Here is a 20,198-nt window from a genome sequence, read left to right as displayed (position 1 = left end):
AGTGTTAGGTTTTAACTTAACCTATCCGAATATTCATACACGTAAGTTCGACCATATTTATAGTTTTATAGAAATAACTAATTGGGCCACAATCATGATCTTATCCATTTGCGGAAGCTTATAAAGGATGATGTTTTGTTTATGCGAAATATAATGAGATGGACATTCAAATCAGTTGGAGGCACGTTCCGCTCCAAGTGTCGTATTCACAACTCACAACTCATATCGATTCGTGTTCCGCTTCCACTCCACTTATCTGAAACAGCTTGTTGATAGCTCTAAATGCTTCTGATAATACTTTGCAACTGATATGCGTGTAATTTAATGTTACTTTAACGCAGGGGTTGTAAACATTTTTCGTTTCGGATATGTTACCACCATGAGAACTCAAAATCGGTCGGTAAAACCCAATTGTCCCGTACTAACAAAGATACAAAGCTTAAAAACGGGTTTAAAAAATTAATCCCCCAAACAAGTATAGGTACATTTTAAAGTAGTTTCTTTTCTTAGCCCTTCTTACCCTATTTTTTAGATGAACCAATGATCTTGCTGTTTAAAGTTCAACTTATTTATGAAATAAATAAATATCAGTAAATATATTTACTTTGTAAACGTTGTAATATTCATTTACGTAAGATTAAACAATTACAAGAGCATAATTTTCGTTTTTGAATGTATTTTGCTTATCTGTTTTATGTATGTAAATAAATAAATCAAAACTAATAATAATACGAGGGCACTCTTATTTATTCTGTTTCTTCATCAGGATAATATTGCCAATGTGTCATGTTAAAGTATTAAAACGACTGTCATTCTTCGAATAAATACAATTCTTGACTTATAGCTAAAGGACATAAACAAGAATGCGCAATTTCATAACATCAGAGAACAGTCACTCGTAGTCGGAAAGGAAAAATATTTGCGACGATGCAATTACAACTTTTAATGTTAGTATGAGAATTTATTATGGCAAAACTTTACTTGGTAACAAATAAGTAAATACATTATTAACTGGAAAATTCTGCATACATTTACACCGTTTATGTAGTTATGACCTAAGCGTTATTGCGAATTCGTGGTTGTATTTAATTATTGTTCATTTGTTCCATTTACACGTAGACCACAAACAGCTTTGGTGATATTTCCTAAACGTTTTTCAAATAAGGTTAGTTATATGATATATCTCCTAATAGGAGAGATAACGAATATGTCTCGTTCAATATGGCTAGGAGTTATTTAAGCCTTTTGAAACAATGGGACATTTTGTATGAGCGTAACAAAAGAGAGTGGCTAGCGCTCGAGGGTAACAATGACCCTTGTCGGCGACACTGCGTCATCACACACCCGCCCGCATCATTTGTACATGTAAATGTATTTTTTCGTAAGATACACATTCTAATTGGCCACAAAACCTACCATGATGTAACAGAAAACAAAACATACGTATATACAATCGTACATATTAATCAAACATCTCATCAATGAAGTGTAACTCGTTTCTTTTGCTCATGAGTCAGTTATAAGTCGGCTAAGAACATACTGAAAAGTAAATATTATAATATCATCACTTCAAGCTGATGGTTACGTACTTGACATTGAGTATATTATTTTGGAACACAATTTCGTAACTGGTGAATTGTTTCTTTAGTCATATCCGTCGTTTCGATGTGTGATGCGAGTCCGTCATTCATTTGTATATAGGTGTTACACCCACAATATTCTCGAGGTGTAAATCTGCTCTATTATTAGCCCATACATCGCTAATTAGTCAGAAATGTAAAACCTCTCGCTAAGTAAACATCGCACTGAGCGGCCAAAGTACGCCTACTCGATCTACTCGACAATTTGGACGGTGGCCACTACATTCAAATGATCTATTGTTAAGTTTCGCTACGATGAAATACCACAACAATGAAATATAGTCAGGCATTATATGCCAACTGTTGCAAAGTAAATCGGATCCCTGTCAGTCCATATTATGGACGCAAAATAGACGTATGGCGATATATTCCTCTGATGATTAACTGCTGTTGTACGTATAAATTACGCTCGATATATTTAGCTTATTAGGAATGCGCTTTAGGGTATATGTGCACCCGGATACGTGCCCAGTTATAGTCGGACTATAATAGAACAATGAGGAACGGATGCAAAACGATCGCTTGTTTCTCGATACCTTCTAGTTTATATGGAAAAAAGGTAATCTACTTGCAAATCTTTCTACGATTGTGGGCCTAAACCAAAACAACAAATATGACAACTTATAATGCAGTTATTTCTCGTCATTATGTAATAATAGTGTGTTATATTATGTCTGATATAGCATAAGTCAAATATATCCTATGCAAGACCACGCCTTCAAATATTATTGGCGGGGACGTAATTAGTTTAGTTACAGCCATGCTTAGACGTATTTTCCTTATATCAGATTGTTGCACTTCTGTTTTACGTTTGAATGGGTGTGTCAACGAGATATTCTTTTCCATCTTTCGATTGTACTAAATAGGGTATATATTTATCCGTCCATCCGTTACCTTTTCGTAGTACTTTTCTGGACATAGCATACGTTCCCCTTTCAAAAGGAGATTTACCGTAGTGACTGCGATTGTCATTATTTAGAAAAATACTGCAACTAAGACACAACCTAAGAAAACAGAATAAGAAATCTCTAGGTTGATATCTCTTCTCTTCCTACGACATCCACAGGAGTAGAGCTAGGTTAAGCGACATTTAACATCAAATATATCACTATAATAGTTTTACAGGAAAACAGCCATGGAAGTCCATGCTCACCACGAAGTATGTTAAACAACTATGTACCAGCGGATGTGCTATTAATACTTACTCAGACTAAACACTACCCATTGTTTACAGTTAGGTATTATATTCAGTTTACACTATAGACGCCATACTTTTTTCTTTGTCTAGTAATACTCAGTGCTTTAATCGTACCATTAAAAAAATTCAAAGATAATGTAGGGAACATTTCATACCTCCATTTATTTACTTTTATGTATTACCAATTGTAAATCTTGTAAATGTTGTAGTTAAGGCTCATTGGAATTCTCTTAATCAACTCAACAGTTTGTTGTTAATACTATATTTTCGTTTAACAAAATTCTTTGACTTGTAATAGACTTGAAAAAGGCTACAATGCAGATCTTATCAATATATTAAGATTATAGCAGGAACAAAAAATAAAATATGCATGTATGTTATTTAGAATGCATATAATTTATGCACAAAAAAGTGTTACTTTCAATACCTACATGGCCCTGTGAATGTCCGTTTAGACCCGTTATTAAAACGTTACAAAACATTTACGAGTTCTGTTATTATTGTAGATACTTAAGATAAGACATGTGAACGTACTGTAGATAATCAAGGCTACGTTTCGGTGCAATGTCACATATTTTCGGCGAACGGAATAGATAAAAGAACTTTTAAATTTTTATATGTCTAGAATACTGGACCTTATCGGTGTAAGGGTGGCCATGTCCTTTATTTTAATCTTAAAGTTCAGTTTTTGCTTCCGCCTTTTCCAAGACATTTCCATACAGGCAGTATTAAAAAAATAACAACGGGTTGCATTCCGGGAGTGCCGGCAGAAGTTAAAACTTTCGAAACCTAACCTGAACCTTGTTTTTATTATGATAAAATTGAAAATTAGACGAGCTTACCTGTAAGCGAAGTCTGATTATAATTTTATGAATGGTGATCTGAAATATAATTGAGAATTACAATGTAGTATCCTTCTTCCCACTCGTCGGCATCGCGATTGTTTAGCCTTTTAAAAACAAAAAAGTTTTAAGACCACTGACACTGCGTATGACAGTGACACTATATTTACAGCTACCTCACTTAATTTAGAGTCTATCATTTCCAACTTAGTCTCCTTGATAATATGCATGCTGTCTATATCTAGGAGACTCTTTTGTTCTTATTGTTGCAGTATGGGTTTTGATTTTGGGAGGGTGGGTAATTATATTTCAGATCACCATTCATAAAATTATAATCAGACTTCGCTTACAGGTAAGCTCGTCTAATTTTCAATTTTATTTCATGGTGATCTGAAATATAATTGAGAATTACAATGTAGATGTTTAGAGACAACTGCAACAATGGAACATGTAATTAAATTAAAGATTTATTACCATACATATATATTATTATATGGATTTAATTACATTGCTGAATATTTATTCGTTCTGCATCATATGGATGAGATGTTGTGAAATCCATAGTGCTTAGTGAGATTTATTCTCAATAATAAAATATATATAAAAATACAACATGAAAATATCATATTAATAAGATTTTTTTCCCTTAATTAGGTATAATTATAAAATATACATAATTATTAGGATTGCTAACTGAATATTTACTCTTACTGTATAATATGGATGAAATGTTCTGAAACACATAGTACTAGGTGAGATTCCCTCTGAATTAGATGAAATAATATTCAGTGCAATAATAATGCAATATTTTTCTCTGAATATATTATTACTAATTTAGTCAACTTAGTAATTTAGTCAGTATTAATGATTATTCAATTCAAGCTTTTGCACCTTGCAAAAAATAAATACATACAAGGTCGAAAATATGTTTTCTACCCTCCATAGTATGTCATAATTATGTGTAGAATTAATTACTTGGTCAATTTTATTGACACAAATAATACTATTTCCTTTGCTATGTAGCAATATATGTATAAATATGTTTCATATGTGATGTGCATACATATAATAATGTACTTTTATATAATACTATACTTATATGAACCAGTAGGTACATTGTATGTATTCCAATATTATTAAAATAGGAAGCCATCCCATGTTGAATATTTAGGAATTAATACCATTATTTATTGACAAATTATGATTGGGTATTTGATTTGATCTTGGGATGATGTATGCCCCATGTGAGATAAATTTATATTTTATGTTGTAGGTATACCCGGTATAATATTGGGTGTTATACCTACTTTGTTTCTTTATATTAGTGTGCATGTTCAAGAGGGACATGATCATTCTTAGATCAATGAAACATTTTAGTTTTATATGACTTCCTGTTTTTGTAGGTATGTATCGGATTTGCAAAAGTTACTTATACTTTTTGCTGTACCATGCTTATGCATGCCCTCTGTAAAGTTACATATCTATATGGTTGGTTGGAAAGCTTATGATGCGTTTCTTTTTGAAATCCAATCTGACTTTCGATCTAACATCTTTTCCTAAAAATGTGTGTAACTATCAGTTATGTGTATGTATAAGTTGATATCAGTTTTCATAACAGTATTTATGTATATGATTATTTCAAACCCCATTCATGACTAGACCAGAAAAGCTTATCTTTACTCAAAAGTATTTATGCTGAGCATTTCCAGGATTAATTCAGTTTTAATAAGTCAAATATTTTATAATTTCCATGGGGTTCTGGCTTACTTAGCCTGTAATGATTACTAACACAACTGGTTCTAGTTACAGCTCTGCCAGTGATAAATTATAAAGTTATTACCCACATTTTTCTCCATCTTAATTCTTTAAGAAAAGGAAATTAGATAAATCTTCTATATATAATAATTATTTATATATATAATATAGTTTTCTTTGTTCCAGGTAAGATGTCTGCCATGTGTGTCCTATATAGTAATGTTAGAGTCCTATATAGTAACGTTCATCACACATACCCCTAAGGAATTCCTATTAATTCTAGGGATGCTAGATTTACATTTGAGAATTGATTGGACATGCAGCTTACTTTCTTTGTTTTATGTTTTATAAGAGCATCTAGGTATACACACTAGGCATAAAAGACCCAAAGAAGATATCATATTAATGGCTGGCCATTCACATGATATAACAATATTGTTATTACTTTTATATCATTAATGTGTCACATATTACCATGGTGGACATTATTCAATTTTCATTATGAAATGATAACAATTTCAGTTTTAGTGTAACTAACATAGACATTATAAAGACTTAAGTGCAATAGCAATTCTCCTATTATGCTTGTCTTTATTCCAGGGTTAATGGGCTGCTGTGTTATTTGTTGACCTGATGACTGGTGTATAAATGTATGATGCATGTTTCTATATAAACCCGGTGTTGCTAAAGGAAATGTTTAAGCAACAATATAAATAATATATTATTATTTGATTGCATTTTGTAATGTTGGGAGTACCAGGCTTCTGTTGTAAAACATTACATAGGTACTACCAATCTTTAGTCAATTTTTTCATGATGATCAACCTCATATTTTAAGCAGTTATGTACAGTAAAAGTGAAAAATATGTGCAGATATTTAATAATTAACCATATGTTTGTGGACTGAACTTCCAAACCTTTAATTATTACTGTATTTATTCCTATTGAGTCACTGAAAGATAAGTGTAACGAAATCCAAAATGTTAATTTTGTATAAATTCTCACATTTGTACATAAAGTTCACTCTTGACATTCACATATTTGCATTTATGTCACATATGCCACATAAATAAGTAATACTAAACAAGGTTTTTGAATTATTTACAAGTATGGACATTTATTATTTAGCACATTTGTATTGTTATAGTATTGCAGGTATTGTTATAGTACCTGGCCTTAGAATAAATCATAAAGGTATTTGTGTCCAAAGACAACTCCAGACTTCTGGATTGATTTTATCACTGTAAACCAGTGTATTAAATAGATAATTTAAAAACTTCAATTCAAGTTACGTCTATATATAATAGAGTTATATATATTATGTAAGCTCATTGACTTTAAGTAGGTACTCTGTACCAGTAGTTAAGTGGTGCATTATAGTTCTGATTGTACTCCTTGATACAAATCTCCTTAGAGTTATACCTTAATAATACGAATATTTCCTGAAATCCGCAATATCTTGAAATACACCTAATCTGGATGTTAGGATATTCATATATACCTAGCCCAAAAGATATCAAATCAAACAGCTTTATATAGCTGGTAACTGATTAACTTTTATTATACATAATTTGTATATATGTGAGTAAGAGGTACTACAATATAACCCATGTAATATTGTTTACTTTGAGCCATGTATAGGTACCTGTTATTTGCTTATAAAACAGCTGAAATTGAGTAGGAACTATAGAGTATCCATAACAAATCAATGAACTCTGCTCGATTGTGTTGAGGTATTAACACAGAATGCTACTATCAAAGCTAGGACTTCAGACGCTGGATCCAATATATGGGATACTTATAGTATTCTTTCTTCATGTGACTAAAAATATATTGGACAGATATGTGTCAGTATCAATAAGCCGGAGTCTTGTTTGCTTAATCATTGTCCTCCTGAGGTGGTTCTTTTGAGAGAACATGCCTTCTGTTCTATATCAGGTTAACATGAAACAGTTGTCATGTATATACACCAGGGTGTATGTGATAATGTGAAGAGCACATCTATTACCATTTGAGATCGAGCATTGGATTAACTAGTATACAAAAATAATTTTGTCATCAATGTTGTAAGATTTTTATCTTGACGCCATATATTAAATTTTAATATCATATAACACAATTGATTTGTGTGGAACAACCAATCTCAACCAATTTAAAATTGGCAACGGGGTGCTGCATAAAACATTTATGTCACAAATGTCTATTTTAGACATTGTTTTCTGATAAGATAGCTAGTCTTCTATCATTTGTAATGCAGCTAAGTGAGTTTCAATGTCTTCAGTATGATTCCGTTACATGAGCTCATGAGCATCATGCTGTGCAGTGAATCCTGATAAGATTCTTATATGCACGGGGTTATATTTATTTTGGGTTAGCGCACCAGCAATGTGATGATTCCTATTTTCTGTTCTCCACCATGTATTACATATATTTTTATTGTGTGTATTGTGGTGGAGCATAAATTACCTATTATGACCTTTATAGGTAGCACTAGTTAAAGTGTTATTCTGAGAAGAGCATCAAAATGTACCAGTTTGATTTCCTCAGTTCTCATTGGAATATGTCATTCATCCAGTTGCTTCACACATACCTCCCAATTTTAGAGAACTCTGATGATATTATTGTATTCACTCGTTGTCCCAGTATGTTGACATAATATTTTCCATTTCTGTTAGGACACTGTTTTGTCATATAGTTACAAATATGTTTTGCTATTTGCAATAGCTCCATGAATGATTCCTGAAATTATAGCTGGTTCTGAAAATTATTTTGTCAGAGTTGGTATAACAGGGTTGGCATAACCTTGTGTTGTAGCAGCTCTAGCTTGGTGCTTATAAATCATTCATGCTTTATACTGTGTATTGTTAGTGCAATAGCTAGTGATGGAAGCATTCGAGCCATTTGCCACATATAAATGTTAGCGCAGGTATCTCGTACTCAATGGCGAATGAGTGAAACGTTTAGTGTCAACAAAGTAACACTTGGAGTATCTCGTACTCGACGGTTCTGATGCTTTGTATATTCGACCACTTGCCACATAGAAATGTTAGCGCGAGTATCTCGTACTCAATGGCGAATGAGTGAAACGTTTAGTGTCAACAAAGTAACACTTGGAGTATCTCGTACTCGACGGTTCTGATGCTTTGTATATTCGACCACTTGCCACATAGAAATGTTAGCGCGAGTATCTCGTACTCAATGGCGAATGAGTGAACCGTTTAGTGTCAACAAAGTAAAACTATCTCAAAGGAGTATCTCGTACTCGACGGTTGTGACTCTTTGACTATTCGAACATTTGTCACATATAAATGTTAGGGCCAGCATCTCGTGCTTAATGGTGAACATAGGAACCATTTAGTGTCGACAAAGCGACGCCACGAGTATCTCGTACTCGGGTGGGTGGTACTCGTGGCTCGGGTGCATTTTATATTTGGACCATTAATTGCTAAATTATATGCATAAAAATGCAAGCATCTTACGGTTAATGGCGAATATGAGCACCGTTTGGTGTCTGTAACGTGCAAGACCGAGATTGGCGTGCGTTAATAGTTTTGAAGTTGTAGATACGAGAAAGTTTTTCAAACAATATAGTTTCTTTCTAAGCATATGTTAGTTATTTAGGCATTTTTATAGTTGTGCACACATAACTGTAAAAAATGAATACATTATTTTCTTACATACCTGGTAAGTGATTTGTACATAACCTATGAACCGGTGATCCAATCCGAGGAATTGCTTCGTAAATTCTTGCTACTGCGACCACAACTACGCGGACGTGATTCTTCATTCCTAGTTTCCATTTTCTTCATTTTTTCACTAGTTTTGCTTCACTATACACGTTTAACAAAACTTTGAAAAAATAATATCACGATGCCTTGGAAGCGCGAAAAAGAAGTGAGGTAGCTGTAAATATAGTGTCACTGTCATACGCAGTGTCAGTGGTCTTAAAACTTTTTTGTTTTTAAAAGGCTAAACAATCGCGATGCCGACGAGTGGGAAGAAGGATACTACATTGTAATTCTCAATTATATTTCAGATCACCATGAAATAAAATATGAAACTGACACCCATTGATATATTTTTTATGCCGACATCGGCTTACATCTTGACTTTTGCAGTTTGCTTTGCCGTCTAACGAATTTTCGATCAGGCCACGTGTCCTGACGCGAACCTTTCCTGTCCTTTAACATTTCTACCCATCATAAAAAGTGATGCTCAAAGTTGTTGAAGTGAAAATTTTAACAACTCTGAAAATGAAACTTACTTGCAATCATAGACATTTATAGATTATTTTTATAGATTATGGGAGTGTGCGAAGTAACGGAAACTGTGGCGATCCACACTTCCTGCCAGTTGTCATTGTACGAATTTGCGGCACTCCATATTTGTCATACAATGAATAGGTATGGGAGATTAGTCTATGCTCTACTTTAGGATTAGTAACGTGAGACGCGTATGTTAGAGATAAATGGAACGATTCAGCGGATGCAATCCTGTACTGGAATTAACTAAACATAAATAAAGATATTGTTTTCATTTCCTATGTATTAAATTGTACGTGTAAATAAGTGTATTATTAATGTACAATAGTAAGAAAGAAGAAATTGACTGATTTGTATCGTGTACTCTTAAACATTAAATTATAAAATAATTATGCGCTTTTTAAGCATGAATCCTCTAAAAAAATGGGCACAAAAAGTAGTTTCCGTTACAAAGTAATATATTGCGTTACTTTTCGCCTTTACAAATATTGTACAACTGTTTTATAATTATACTTAGTGATTCCTATCTGGTATTATATTTAATTTTAGAGCATTTCAAGTTAGTAAAAATAAATCTATAAACAACTTTAAACTACAGTAAAGCGATGTTACCTAGGGTGGATTATTTACTTTAGCAGAAAGACTTATTTTTCTCCAGTCGCATTGTTCTGGTTTGAAGGAGATGGAACAGTAGGCACTATAACTTACAATAATCAGCCTTACTAACTTAGACTTATAACAGGTAACACACGAGAAATAGCCCACATAATCAATCTATCATATGTCTTAGCTACCAAAGACCGACATTTGGCAATATCTGCCTATTAAAAATGATCATATTTTCGATTCATCCATCCATCGGATTTTCTCCTAACAAAGGAAATAATCGGATAGATAGATTATTAATAATGGACGATTATTAATAGTGACAGTAAAACGCTTGTGACAGATTGCTTATAACATTTCTCATAGCAATTTCTATTAGTCATAGTGATTATAGCCGTCTCAGCGGCAATAATCACTTAACACTAAAAACCCGTTCGTTACTTCTACGTTAAAAAGTGAATCACAGTAGTGTAAATATCAGATTCTAGATAAACCGTTAAAAAAATGTTTATTTCTTTTTGTGTCAACAAAAAAACTTGAAGGAGTAATAAAAGAAATATGGGTCACCACTAACTGTGGTAATCTGGGGCGTTTATCATGCTAAAATAAAAAAGAAAGAGGATCTTATTTTTTGTGTAGAAAAAGATTTTTATATTTTTAAACAGCGGAGAAAAGACAGATTCGCTGATGATAATAAAATACGATCACAATTCAATGCGCATGCTATACATGGCATTGTTGGTCGATAGTTCCGTGATATGTCAATTATTTTGAAAATCATTGCCTCGAAGTCTTGAATGACCAGTCATTTAACTGGACGTAACGTCGTGACTGCATTGCATTCTTTGTTGGTCAGTGTAGGTGTACTCGGTAAAAAAGTTTCAATTTAAATTCAAGATAACTTTTCTGATCAGTTACATGTTAAATTCGCACTGATGGGCCAGTGGTTTGAAATTGGGTTTCTCAAATCTCAAATCGGGAGATCGGGATTGGAATCCCAGATCACCCTTTTGATTTTCATAAATTCGTATTATAATATTTATTATCACTTCCTTCAACGGTAACGAAAAGCACTGTGAAGAAACCTGAACGCTTGAAAGTGCTGTAAAAATCTTAAAGGTATAGGTAAGTCTACCAACTCGCACTAGTTAGTGTGGTGAACTGTGGTGAACTATGGCCTAAACCCTTTTTACTTTGAAAAGAGATATGTGCCTAACAATGGGGCAATAAAGGTTGTTGATGACATTCAACTTAAATAATGCTTATCTACGAAACGATCCCAAGCATTTTGTCTTACTTTTTGCATTTTGACGCAGAAAGGTATTTTCGGAGTAAAAAAATAATTACATATCACGTGAAAGTGTCTTTCAACATGTTTAAGAAACGGTTTTCCATGCAAATTAACCTATACCATTGAAAATGGTAGGTTAGAAATTGTGGACATACTTTTACTTTCTGTATTAACATATCAATCATAAACTTTTCATTTCGTCAGTCGTTATTTTTGTAGCTTACGTATAGTAGATATATAGAAGATCGAGCTTCGCTTTCATCTTGTTATTTGGCAGATTTCAATTAATAAGCCTACTACTACAACCACACTGATTTTTTTTTCGTTAGGATAACTCTGCACGAGTGCCTTCCGCCATAGGGACAGGTGGAAGGTGATGTCGGGCTCCAACCGACTAAAAAGCTGACGGTGTCCTTCCGCATCAATGCGGGGTGGAGCCGCGGGAACACTTGCGCACACTCCCGCGACTCCACCAGTGCTGTCCGACCGAGTCGTAGTCGAACTCGCCTCAGAGGGGATGATGTTCTCCCCCGCCACCGATGTCAGCGTGCCGAAACACAAGCATACCGTCCATCTTGGGAACAACCACACTGATAGTGCCATCTGTTCTAGACTCGGTAGCATGATGGTCGTTTAAAATGATAAGTTAATGTGAAATTCAGTGTTATCAATGGGCGAAACTCAATCAACGCCGAATGGAAATGCCGTCACCATAGGAACGCGATAATAAATGCATCAGTGCTGATTCGAACATGACAGGTTTCTAATTCGGAGCCAATTAATATCAGCGTCATCACTCCCACGTGCTTATCCAAAATACACCGTTAAATTCGAATCAAATCGAACCACTGTTATATCACCAGTTATATCTGGAATCAACTACTCTATTTACGTTGGATTCGCACTTTGAACCGGTGTTCAAGTGTGTTATATCTGTCCGCGACACGGGGGGAGCCGACGAATAATAATTTGAAAGACAGGCCCCCTCGGCCCATTCGCACGGCTGCTGGGTTTATCTCGATAGATTATCGCAGTCGATACCTACGAGCGTGATAAGGACAGCAACATATATTGTGTTATACAATGCACTTTGATTATAATACGAATGGATAATGCACTACGAAACAAAAAATCTGCTGTAGGTGGACGTGTTTGTAAGTGTATTAATGCGTTTTTGGACATTTTTTTATTGAATTTTGCACTAGTGTTTCGTGAGTGTCCGTTTTAATAGCTAGGAGTCAAAAGCCGAAGATTAGAAATAGATGTAGTATCAACAATTTTCTAATTATAATAGCAAGTGAGTGTAAGCAATTTGCGTGGGTGTAAGGACAGGGCTGAAAATAGACGACGTTGGCATCGGTTGCTTGCAGTGCTACTGTGTGGCTGGATGATCTGATCTCGTCTGACTGTCCGTCCGGTTGGAATTCACACATTCTTTAAGACAAATTTTATTTTTATGACAATCTCTCGTTAAGAGCGAAAGCTCTGAGCACAAATAACCAAATCAAATACGCTATTTTCTAAAGTTTAGCAGTTATGCTATAAGTAAGTAACACTTCATGATGGGATTTTCTTAAACTATTTTGGAGATTTTGTATTTTTATTATATTCTTTGGGAAATAAACTAACATGAACTGTTTTTACTATTATCATCAGTATAATGTTTACATAGTGTCATAATAAATCGTGTGTAGAGTGAACGGAACGTAAGAAAATGTTAATGGAACAAGAGAATTGGGTAACGATAACGCAAGGTTGACACGACGTGGACGCAGCCCGACGCACCTGGGTGCAGCGAGTGGGCGACCTGCGCCTATCTCCACAACCACGTTTTGAAATACACAACAGAATCAAGAAATAACGAGACAGGGCTTGATAACGTTGAAATATTCTCCTCTATTCACGACGCGTATGCACCATACATCACGCCGAGATTAAGACTATGTGGGTAAATTCCAGGCGATTTTAATCAGAATTAATGTACACTTCCAATACCGGAAATACGAGAAACTTTGTGGAGAAATTTTCAGATTACAACTGGAATATTGAATACTGAACGTTCGATTTGCATTATTTTTATCGTCATGTATATAGAATTAAGACACGTGAAGGGGTCTATAATTTAATGGATCTACATACTTAGAATTGTCCGCTCGAGAACCGGTCCACTTAAAATGATATTATTGACGTGGGTAAGAGTGTACCACAACATGTCTGTTACTCTTTTAGTTTGTTCGGTGGGTACGTTGTCGCCTGTGGTTTTTACATGGAGCTCATGAGTAATTCTGTTGTAGATGGATATCCGTAATAATGATGAGGAAATTTACGCTATTTTCTCAATAAGACACACTCAGTATACCAAGAACTTGAAAATATAATACTTATAATGCGATTTGTTAGATTTCTTTCTTAGAAACACAGTTTTAAGAATCTTGCTGATAGTTTGCTAAGAGTTTCTGTCGTTAAATAATGAATGTCACTATTGAGTCTCTTTCTACTTTAAGTATATAATAAAGTTTCGCTTAGAAATTTCATTTCTCTCACCAACAGGTTATTAGAAAATTTGATGAATTATTTATTTTATAAAGCGCAAAACATACTTGCGCAGTAGAACAAGCTTCATAGTCGGAGACAAGAATTTTAGCATTTTCTCATAATACTATCATCTTTTTATCCATGGATACTTATTTGATCAACAGCAAAGTTATAATTTGAAGTATGTGGCACCTAGTCGAGTCAGAAACAATTTTATAAATATTTTACTTTATGAAGAATACAAAAAAAAAACGAAAAAAAAATTCTATCGTTGTAATGATGTCGTTGAACATATTTTAAAATTTGAATTTCCATTTATATAATTGAGGTTTCCATTTCGGCTTATCGCTGACATTGTCAGATAAGGAGTACATAGGTACTGTTATTTAAATCTGTATTGTTTTGTTTTTGGTGTAACTCTACTAGGCCCCTTTTGAACATTGTTAAAAGGCTTTAACCACTGGAAGTGATACCTGACGCCTTAACACACATCTGACACTAAGGATGTGGTTTTGTTGTTTCAACGATAAGCCGACTCTAATTGGTTCTAGTCATTAAGAGTCATTGAACTCAAGGCCTTATTTACTTATTGTATAGAAATCAGTAAAACTGAGTTTTATAATAAACTGATTTTTACTATCAGTTTGAATAAATAATGGGTTTGACGATTCAAATGATCATAATCAGAAAACATCGTTGAAAAATTCTCGAAGAATCTTGAAACAAGTTGAATTTGCGTTATGTAGAACAGATGAATATAAATATTTAAATGTACAATGCCAACTAGAAATAGCTGGCTATGACAAGGTTAGGAGCTATGAAGAAGGTTTGAATTATGAATGGGAGAGGACACTTAAAATGCTGCGCTTTTGACGATATTTCCTAATGACCCTTCCGATTACGACCATGGACAAAACGGTTGGAATATCGTGATTGTGGGTAAAAATGCAGATATTTATATAAACCAAGAGAGTTGAAAGTCGCAAAGCACCGGATCTATTCATTTTGAACGCGTGCCAAGAGCGAGCTAACGACGAGCAGGAAAAAATAGCCATGTCAAATGTTACATAACTGATAATCACACTCCGTCAACATATTTCACGAACACCGGTTTGCGGTACAATATATTCTTGCAATTGTTGATATTGAAGAGGAATTGGAAATATTGAGGTTTTAACTACCCCTTTCCCTTAACTAATAGACCTTGATAGGTATGTGTTCTTACGTTAATATTGTCTACTCCATCATAAGATCATACAATCTGAATATATTATATGTAGACTACAAAAATAATTTTGCTTCAAAGTGTGTGTTTATATGAAACTATCAACATTTGAATTACGATTTAAATATTGTTTAGCTTCCTGCGGGAATGTTTTCTATACTTTAAGCATGGGCAGTCAATGACCTCGAATCCCCAGGAAATATGCGAAAGGTATGCCAAGGTGATAATTCTTCGGCTTACTGGCAACAAATGTTTTGGTTGAGCCCAGCGTTGAAACGAGTCGTGCTCTGTCGATTGGATTAACACAAGTATAAATCTGCGGTAATCCTTTTGTTTATATTTCCTTTAATTTATTCTACGTTTATTTGTATACCATGGAACTGACATGACATGGTTTTGGTTTAGCGCAATGTAAAGACAATGATCTTTTAATGCTTAAATCTTCTCTCTTCTCCCTAGTCCGCTCTGAAGTTGTTGCGAGCAGGTGTAGTCATACAATTTGCTATGGCGACGCGATTCATTTCTATATTCAGAGCGGACTAGCAGTTTTATTTACTGGATAGCTTGCTTCATAATTGTCTTATAACTACATAGTTATTGTTAACACTACCTGCTTTCTAAAAACTAAGACGGCATAGGCAAAAATAAACATAAATATAAACATATTCTTATAAGGTTAAATTTAATTTATGTGTCCATAGTTTTATGACATGAAAAGTACATTAGACATCTAAAGCTTATGGCTTGTTTAAGAATATTTTAAAACGGTCTACTAGTTTTTGAGGTTATATTTGGTGAATATGACTTGACCTGTTAATTAATTTCCTATTTATAGTACCCGTTAAAAGCCTAATAATTTAATTATGATTCATTTGTTTTTCAACAATTGATATTTAATTAATAAAAAATTATATTATATTTTTTAAATTTCGAAACACTCCTGCACTAATAAGTGACTTAAATTGCTTAGTTAAAATGCTATATAGTTTAGACAAGAAGAGATTTCCCATTCAAATAACTGACCAATTGACTACAAGTTGACAGTATAACACCTAATACAGAATTAGAAAACAAATAAGTGAAAATGCATTGGGTTTTATGACGAGAAAACTATCAGTAGTAGCTTTATGTAAATTACGAAATTTAGAACCAGTTCCGGAGGCGTCCTCACCACTTTCACGTTTGATTTCTAGTGGGACCAGATGTTGACGGTAATGTCCCGAGACTTTAGCCAAATAATGATCAACATAAACGGGAGAACGTCCTGCATTGTGTAATAGACTAATTACTTATTTGATTATTTGATACGGCTAAGGCAACTGATTTCTAGTGGGACCAGATGTTGACGGTAATGTCCCGAGACTTTAGCCAAATAATGATCAACAACATAAACGGGAGAACCTCCTGCATTGTGTAATAGACTAATTATTTATTTGATTATTTAATACTGCTAAGGCAACGTTGATTTTGTTTTTGTATGTGCATTATTACGAATTGTTGTAATAGTTTTGCAGTAATTACTTTTTGAGCAAAGTTTATGCTTCCTTTCCCAATGATTGCATCGAAAAAGCTTTCTTTTATAATTAATAAGTAAGCAATTAAATTCGTCTCTTACTTGTTTTGAATCATTTTTGGTTTTGATGTTAAAAATACTATATGACTAAATTTAATATCCAAATTCCCATCATCATCATATGACTGGAGCAACTTAAACCAAATTTTGTTGTTTTCCACAATATAGCATTAGTTTAATCATGCGTGAATGAGTCCACAAAATGAATCATATAAAATCAATTTACGATGTGTTTTCTGTATGCCTTCAACAGGGAAAATATCATCGCACTAGTGACCTCCTTTTTGAATTCGAATTTAATTGAGTAAGCCGTTGTCATTATACAAAATCTTTACTGGCAACATTATAAAATTTTATTAAGCGGCAACTTTACTAAAGCCTTTTGGAATTCCTGGGAATCGGTTTCACTTAAAAGACGAGCACTTATGAGATGGATTTTAAGGGGAAATTAAAAAAAAAATGCCTTTATAATTAAGTCAAAGGACTACACCAAATTATAAATATACTTTTACAGTAAAGTTTAAACAGAAGCTATAAGCATATCTTCGGATTTTAAAGTAAGTGAGCTGTACCCACGTAATAAAATAATGTTTGTTATTTTCTTGCATACAGCAAATAGCAAAAAATGATAATTTGGAAGTAACTGATGACAATAACTTAGACAAATGGTGTCATTCATTTAATATTTCGCGAAAATATAAGTGAATACTTCCTTCATACAAATAGATCCGATGTTTCGGGTACGGGATCTACTATCTACTGTTACTGTTAAGACCTACATCTTCAGCATACTTGATAATGGAAACGCGGGTGTAGCGTTGCGACTGGTCGGACGACTTTTCCGCAGACACATCTCAAGATTCTCAAGTTGTTGGCCGCGACATTGACCCGCCATGCACGGACGGCCAATGCACTGGGTGTCGCAGCCTCTTTGTTTATATTGGGTTTGTCCTGTGACTACATACTCTATTCGTACATCCTAGACTTACTTTATTGATTGTATCATCTGTAATGAATGGATATGGTATAAGGGCAGACTTAATGCCTGATGGCGTGCCTGGTGGCATTCTCTGCTAGTCAACTCGGGAGCATGCAGAATTTCCAGCAGGTGTTGAATTACAAAAACGGCTATTTTATAATTCATTTGTATTAATAGTTCAGCAAATTAAATTATTGTATGCAATGTTTAACCGCAGTGGTTAGTGATGTTGGTGTCTTTTTTCCTCATTCTCAAATTTTAGCACTGTCAAGTCTTATTTATTTTATGTCGATTGAATGACGAATAAATATAAACATCAATTCACGTTATATCACGTCACTATAAATCGTGTTTGTCCTGTTATTGAATGCTTTGCATTGTTGTCCTTACAAAGTATAAGTCATAATAGTTTTACATTCACTTTCACTAGTTTTATTGAAGTTATAAACTATAAAGATACATCGAAGTCAGTTTAACGATCGTATTACTTTAGCGCATGCTAATAACTTGCATAATTTGCGTCTTTAGTAACTAAAAACCTCTTATCATCCTTAGGTTACCGATTGCACAATTAGTATCCATTATCGTTATAATATACAGTACATAGCAGAATGTGTGATGTTTATAGGCATAAAATAGGCTGCGAAAGTAATTAGTACAAAAAATATCTACAACATGCTGTAACTGTTTTTACGCATATAATTTCATTCATTATTTGTATTGCGTACACAAGTAACACGCAAAATTCATAATTTTTTCATCATAAGTGCTGCAATTTTCATGGCAGAGTAAAATTTAATTCAGACGGGTTGTTAATTACTGTAAAATTAAAAATATGCACAGAAACATTGTATGTAAAGGTGCGGCGTTTTCGTAACTCTTGTTAATGACATTCCACTCAGGTTGAGCTCATAGGGTGCGTCAGAGCGGTCGCCAGCGTCACCGACTACAGAGTTTCTACGAGACTACTTCCTACGAGATGCATTTTACGTAGACATCAACGACAGGCAACTGTTTCCCTGAAATACGGGTTTCGTGGTGACGCAAAGTCGCCCGCGCCTTCAACGGCGCCTGCGCTGGACCCATTTTAGGACATGACTAACGGAAATTCGACTCCTCTCTCTCCTACCCGTTCTCTCCCGTGGGACGCGCCGTTTGTCCGTCTCGCTCGCACCAAAAGCTCCAAGAAATCTTTTAATAGTGTCCACGGCCGCGATCTACTTTCAACTTGCGGCGGGAAATGTGCAACACCGTTTGAATTTTCAGAAATTCGCGCGTTTTTCCGATTCATATTTTAGATTAGATTATTGTTAAAGTAAACGAAAATTAATGTGAAAATTAATTACTGTGTGCTATTACGTGAGTTAAGATATTACTTTTATTTTGGAAAACTATTTATAAATATGAAATCTTCAAGAGAATCCTTTAATTATGAAATATGAGAGGTGCAATTAATTATGGTGTCCTACGTAATCAAATTTTAGATCAGATATTTTATCTACCTCATTGATATTCTAAGGCGAGCGCACACTAAAAATAGATCGATAATTTCTATTTCGTCTAGCAAGTAGCTAGTGTAGATTGATCACAAATAGTCCAGAACACATATAAAATAAAATACTTTAAAATCACTTATTTTTATTGTAAAAAGGAGAAAACATAAACATCACAATCATGAGTCACGACTATGATAAGGTTAGAACTCAATGGTATCAATTGGTATGTATATTTTGTACCTAAAATGTGTATGTCACAAGTTTTCGTTTACCTTCCCATCGCAACTAGTCTGTCAACTTGTGTTTTGAACTAACCTTTTTCTGTTGTTTCTCCCAAGCCGGGTCTAGGAGACCCTCGCGCTCCCACTCCTCCTCCTGTTCCATATATCCATCCCCGTACTCATAGTTATTTGTTATCACCCCGTTGTCCATCATCATGGTCACCGCACTGACCGTCGAATTCGATGTTCGTTCGAGCCTATGACCGCGAACTCGTGTGTGTTAGTTCGCACCGCGCACTGCAACAAGCAGCCGGCCGCTCGCCCGCTGTTAGAAGACTGGCGCTCAAGCGCTACCAGCGGCGGCGTGAGGAACTATAATCCGTTACGTTCCATTCTACATGTACAACTGTCATTCCAAAAAACGTATTATTAACCATTGGTTGAATATTTTCTGTCTGTGATGCGACGTTTCGATAATTTGTTTTGTAAAGTCATTGTCAAAAATTGCTATGTCATTTTCAGCTTAAACAATAACAATGTTATTTTTATGAAATATTTTTTAGTTTTAAATAATG

The 20,198-nt window shown here is 34.3% G+C and overlaps 1 protein-coding gene and 2 long non-coding RNA genes across 3 annotated transcripts in view; 1 reads left to right on the top strand and 2 right to left on the bottom strand.

Annotated features, from left to right (window-relative positions):
• The window catches only part of Actn (alpha actinin), a 51,524-nt gene extending 31,547 nt beyond the window's left edge, over window positions 1-19,977 (bottom strand). The window contains exon 1 of the mRNA XM_073075200.1: window positions 19,718-19,977. Within this exon, the coding sequence (XP_072931301.1) occupies window positions 19,718-19,840 (123 nt within the window). The 5' untranslated portion in view covers window positions 19,841-19,977. The remainder of the gene's footprint in view (window positions 1-19,717) is intronic.
• On the top strand, window positions 3,855-6,508 carry LOC140743690 (uncharacterized). The gene is made up of 2 exons (XR_012102494.1): window positions 3,855-4,032; window positions 6,036-6,508. It is a non-coding gene; the product is annotated as an uncharacterized LOC140743690 (long non-coding RNA).
• LOC140743696 (uncharacterized) lies at window positions 6,034-9,325 on the bottom strand. The gene is made up of 2 exons (XR_012102495.1): window positions 9,117-9,325; window positions 6,034-8,192 (listed from the first exon to the last, which is right to left on the bottom strand). It is a non-coding gene; the product is annotated as an uncharacterized LOC140743696 (long non-coding RNA).
• Window positions 19,978-20,198: the final 221 nt, after the last annotated feature.

This window comes from Epargyreus clarus, unplaced genomic scaffold, assembly GCF_041222505.1.
Source record: "Epargyreus clarus isolate Ecla_fem2 unplaced genomic scaffold, WU_Ecla_fem_2.2 ptg000001l, whole genome shotgun sequence".
NCBI classification, from domain to species: domain Eukaryota; kingdom Metazoa; phylum Arthropoda; class Insecta; order Lepidoptera; family Hesperiidae; genus Epargyreus; species Epargyreus clarus.
Note: the sequence above shows the minus strand (reverse complement) of the source record. Positions and strands in the feature narration are given on the sequence as shown.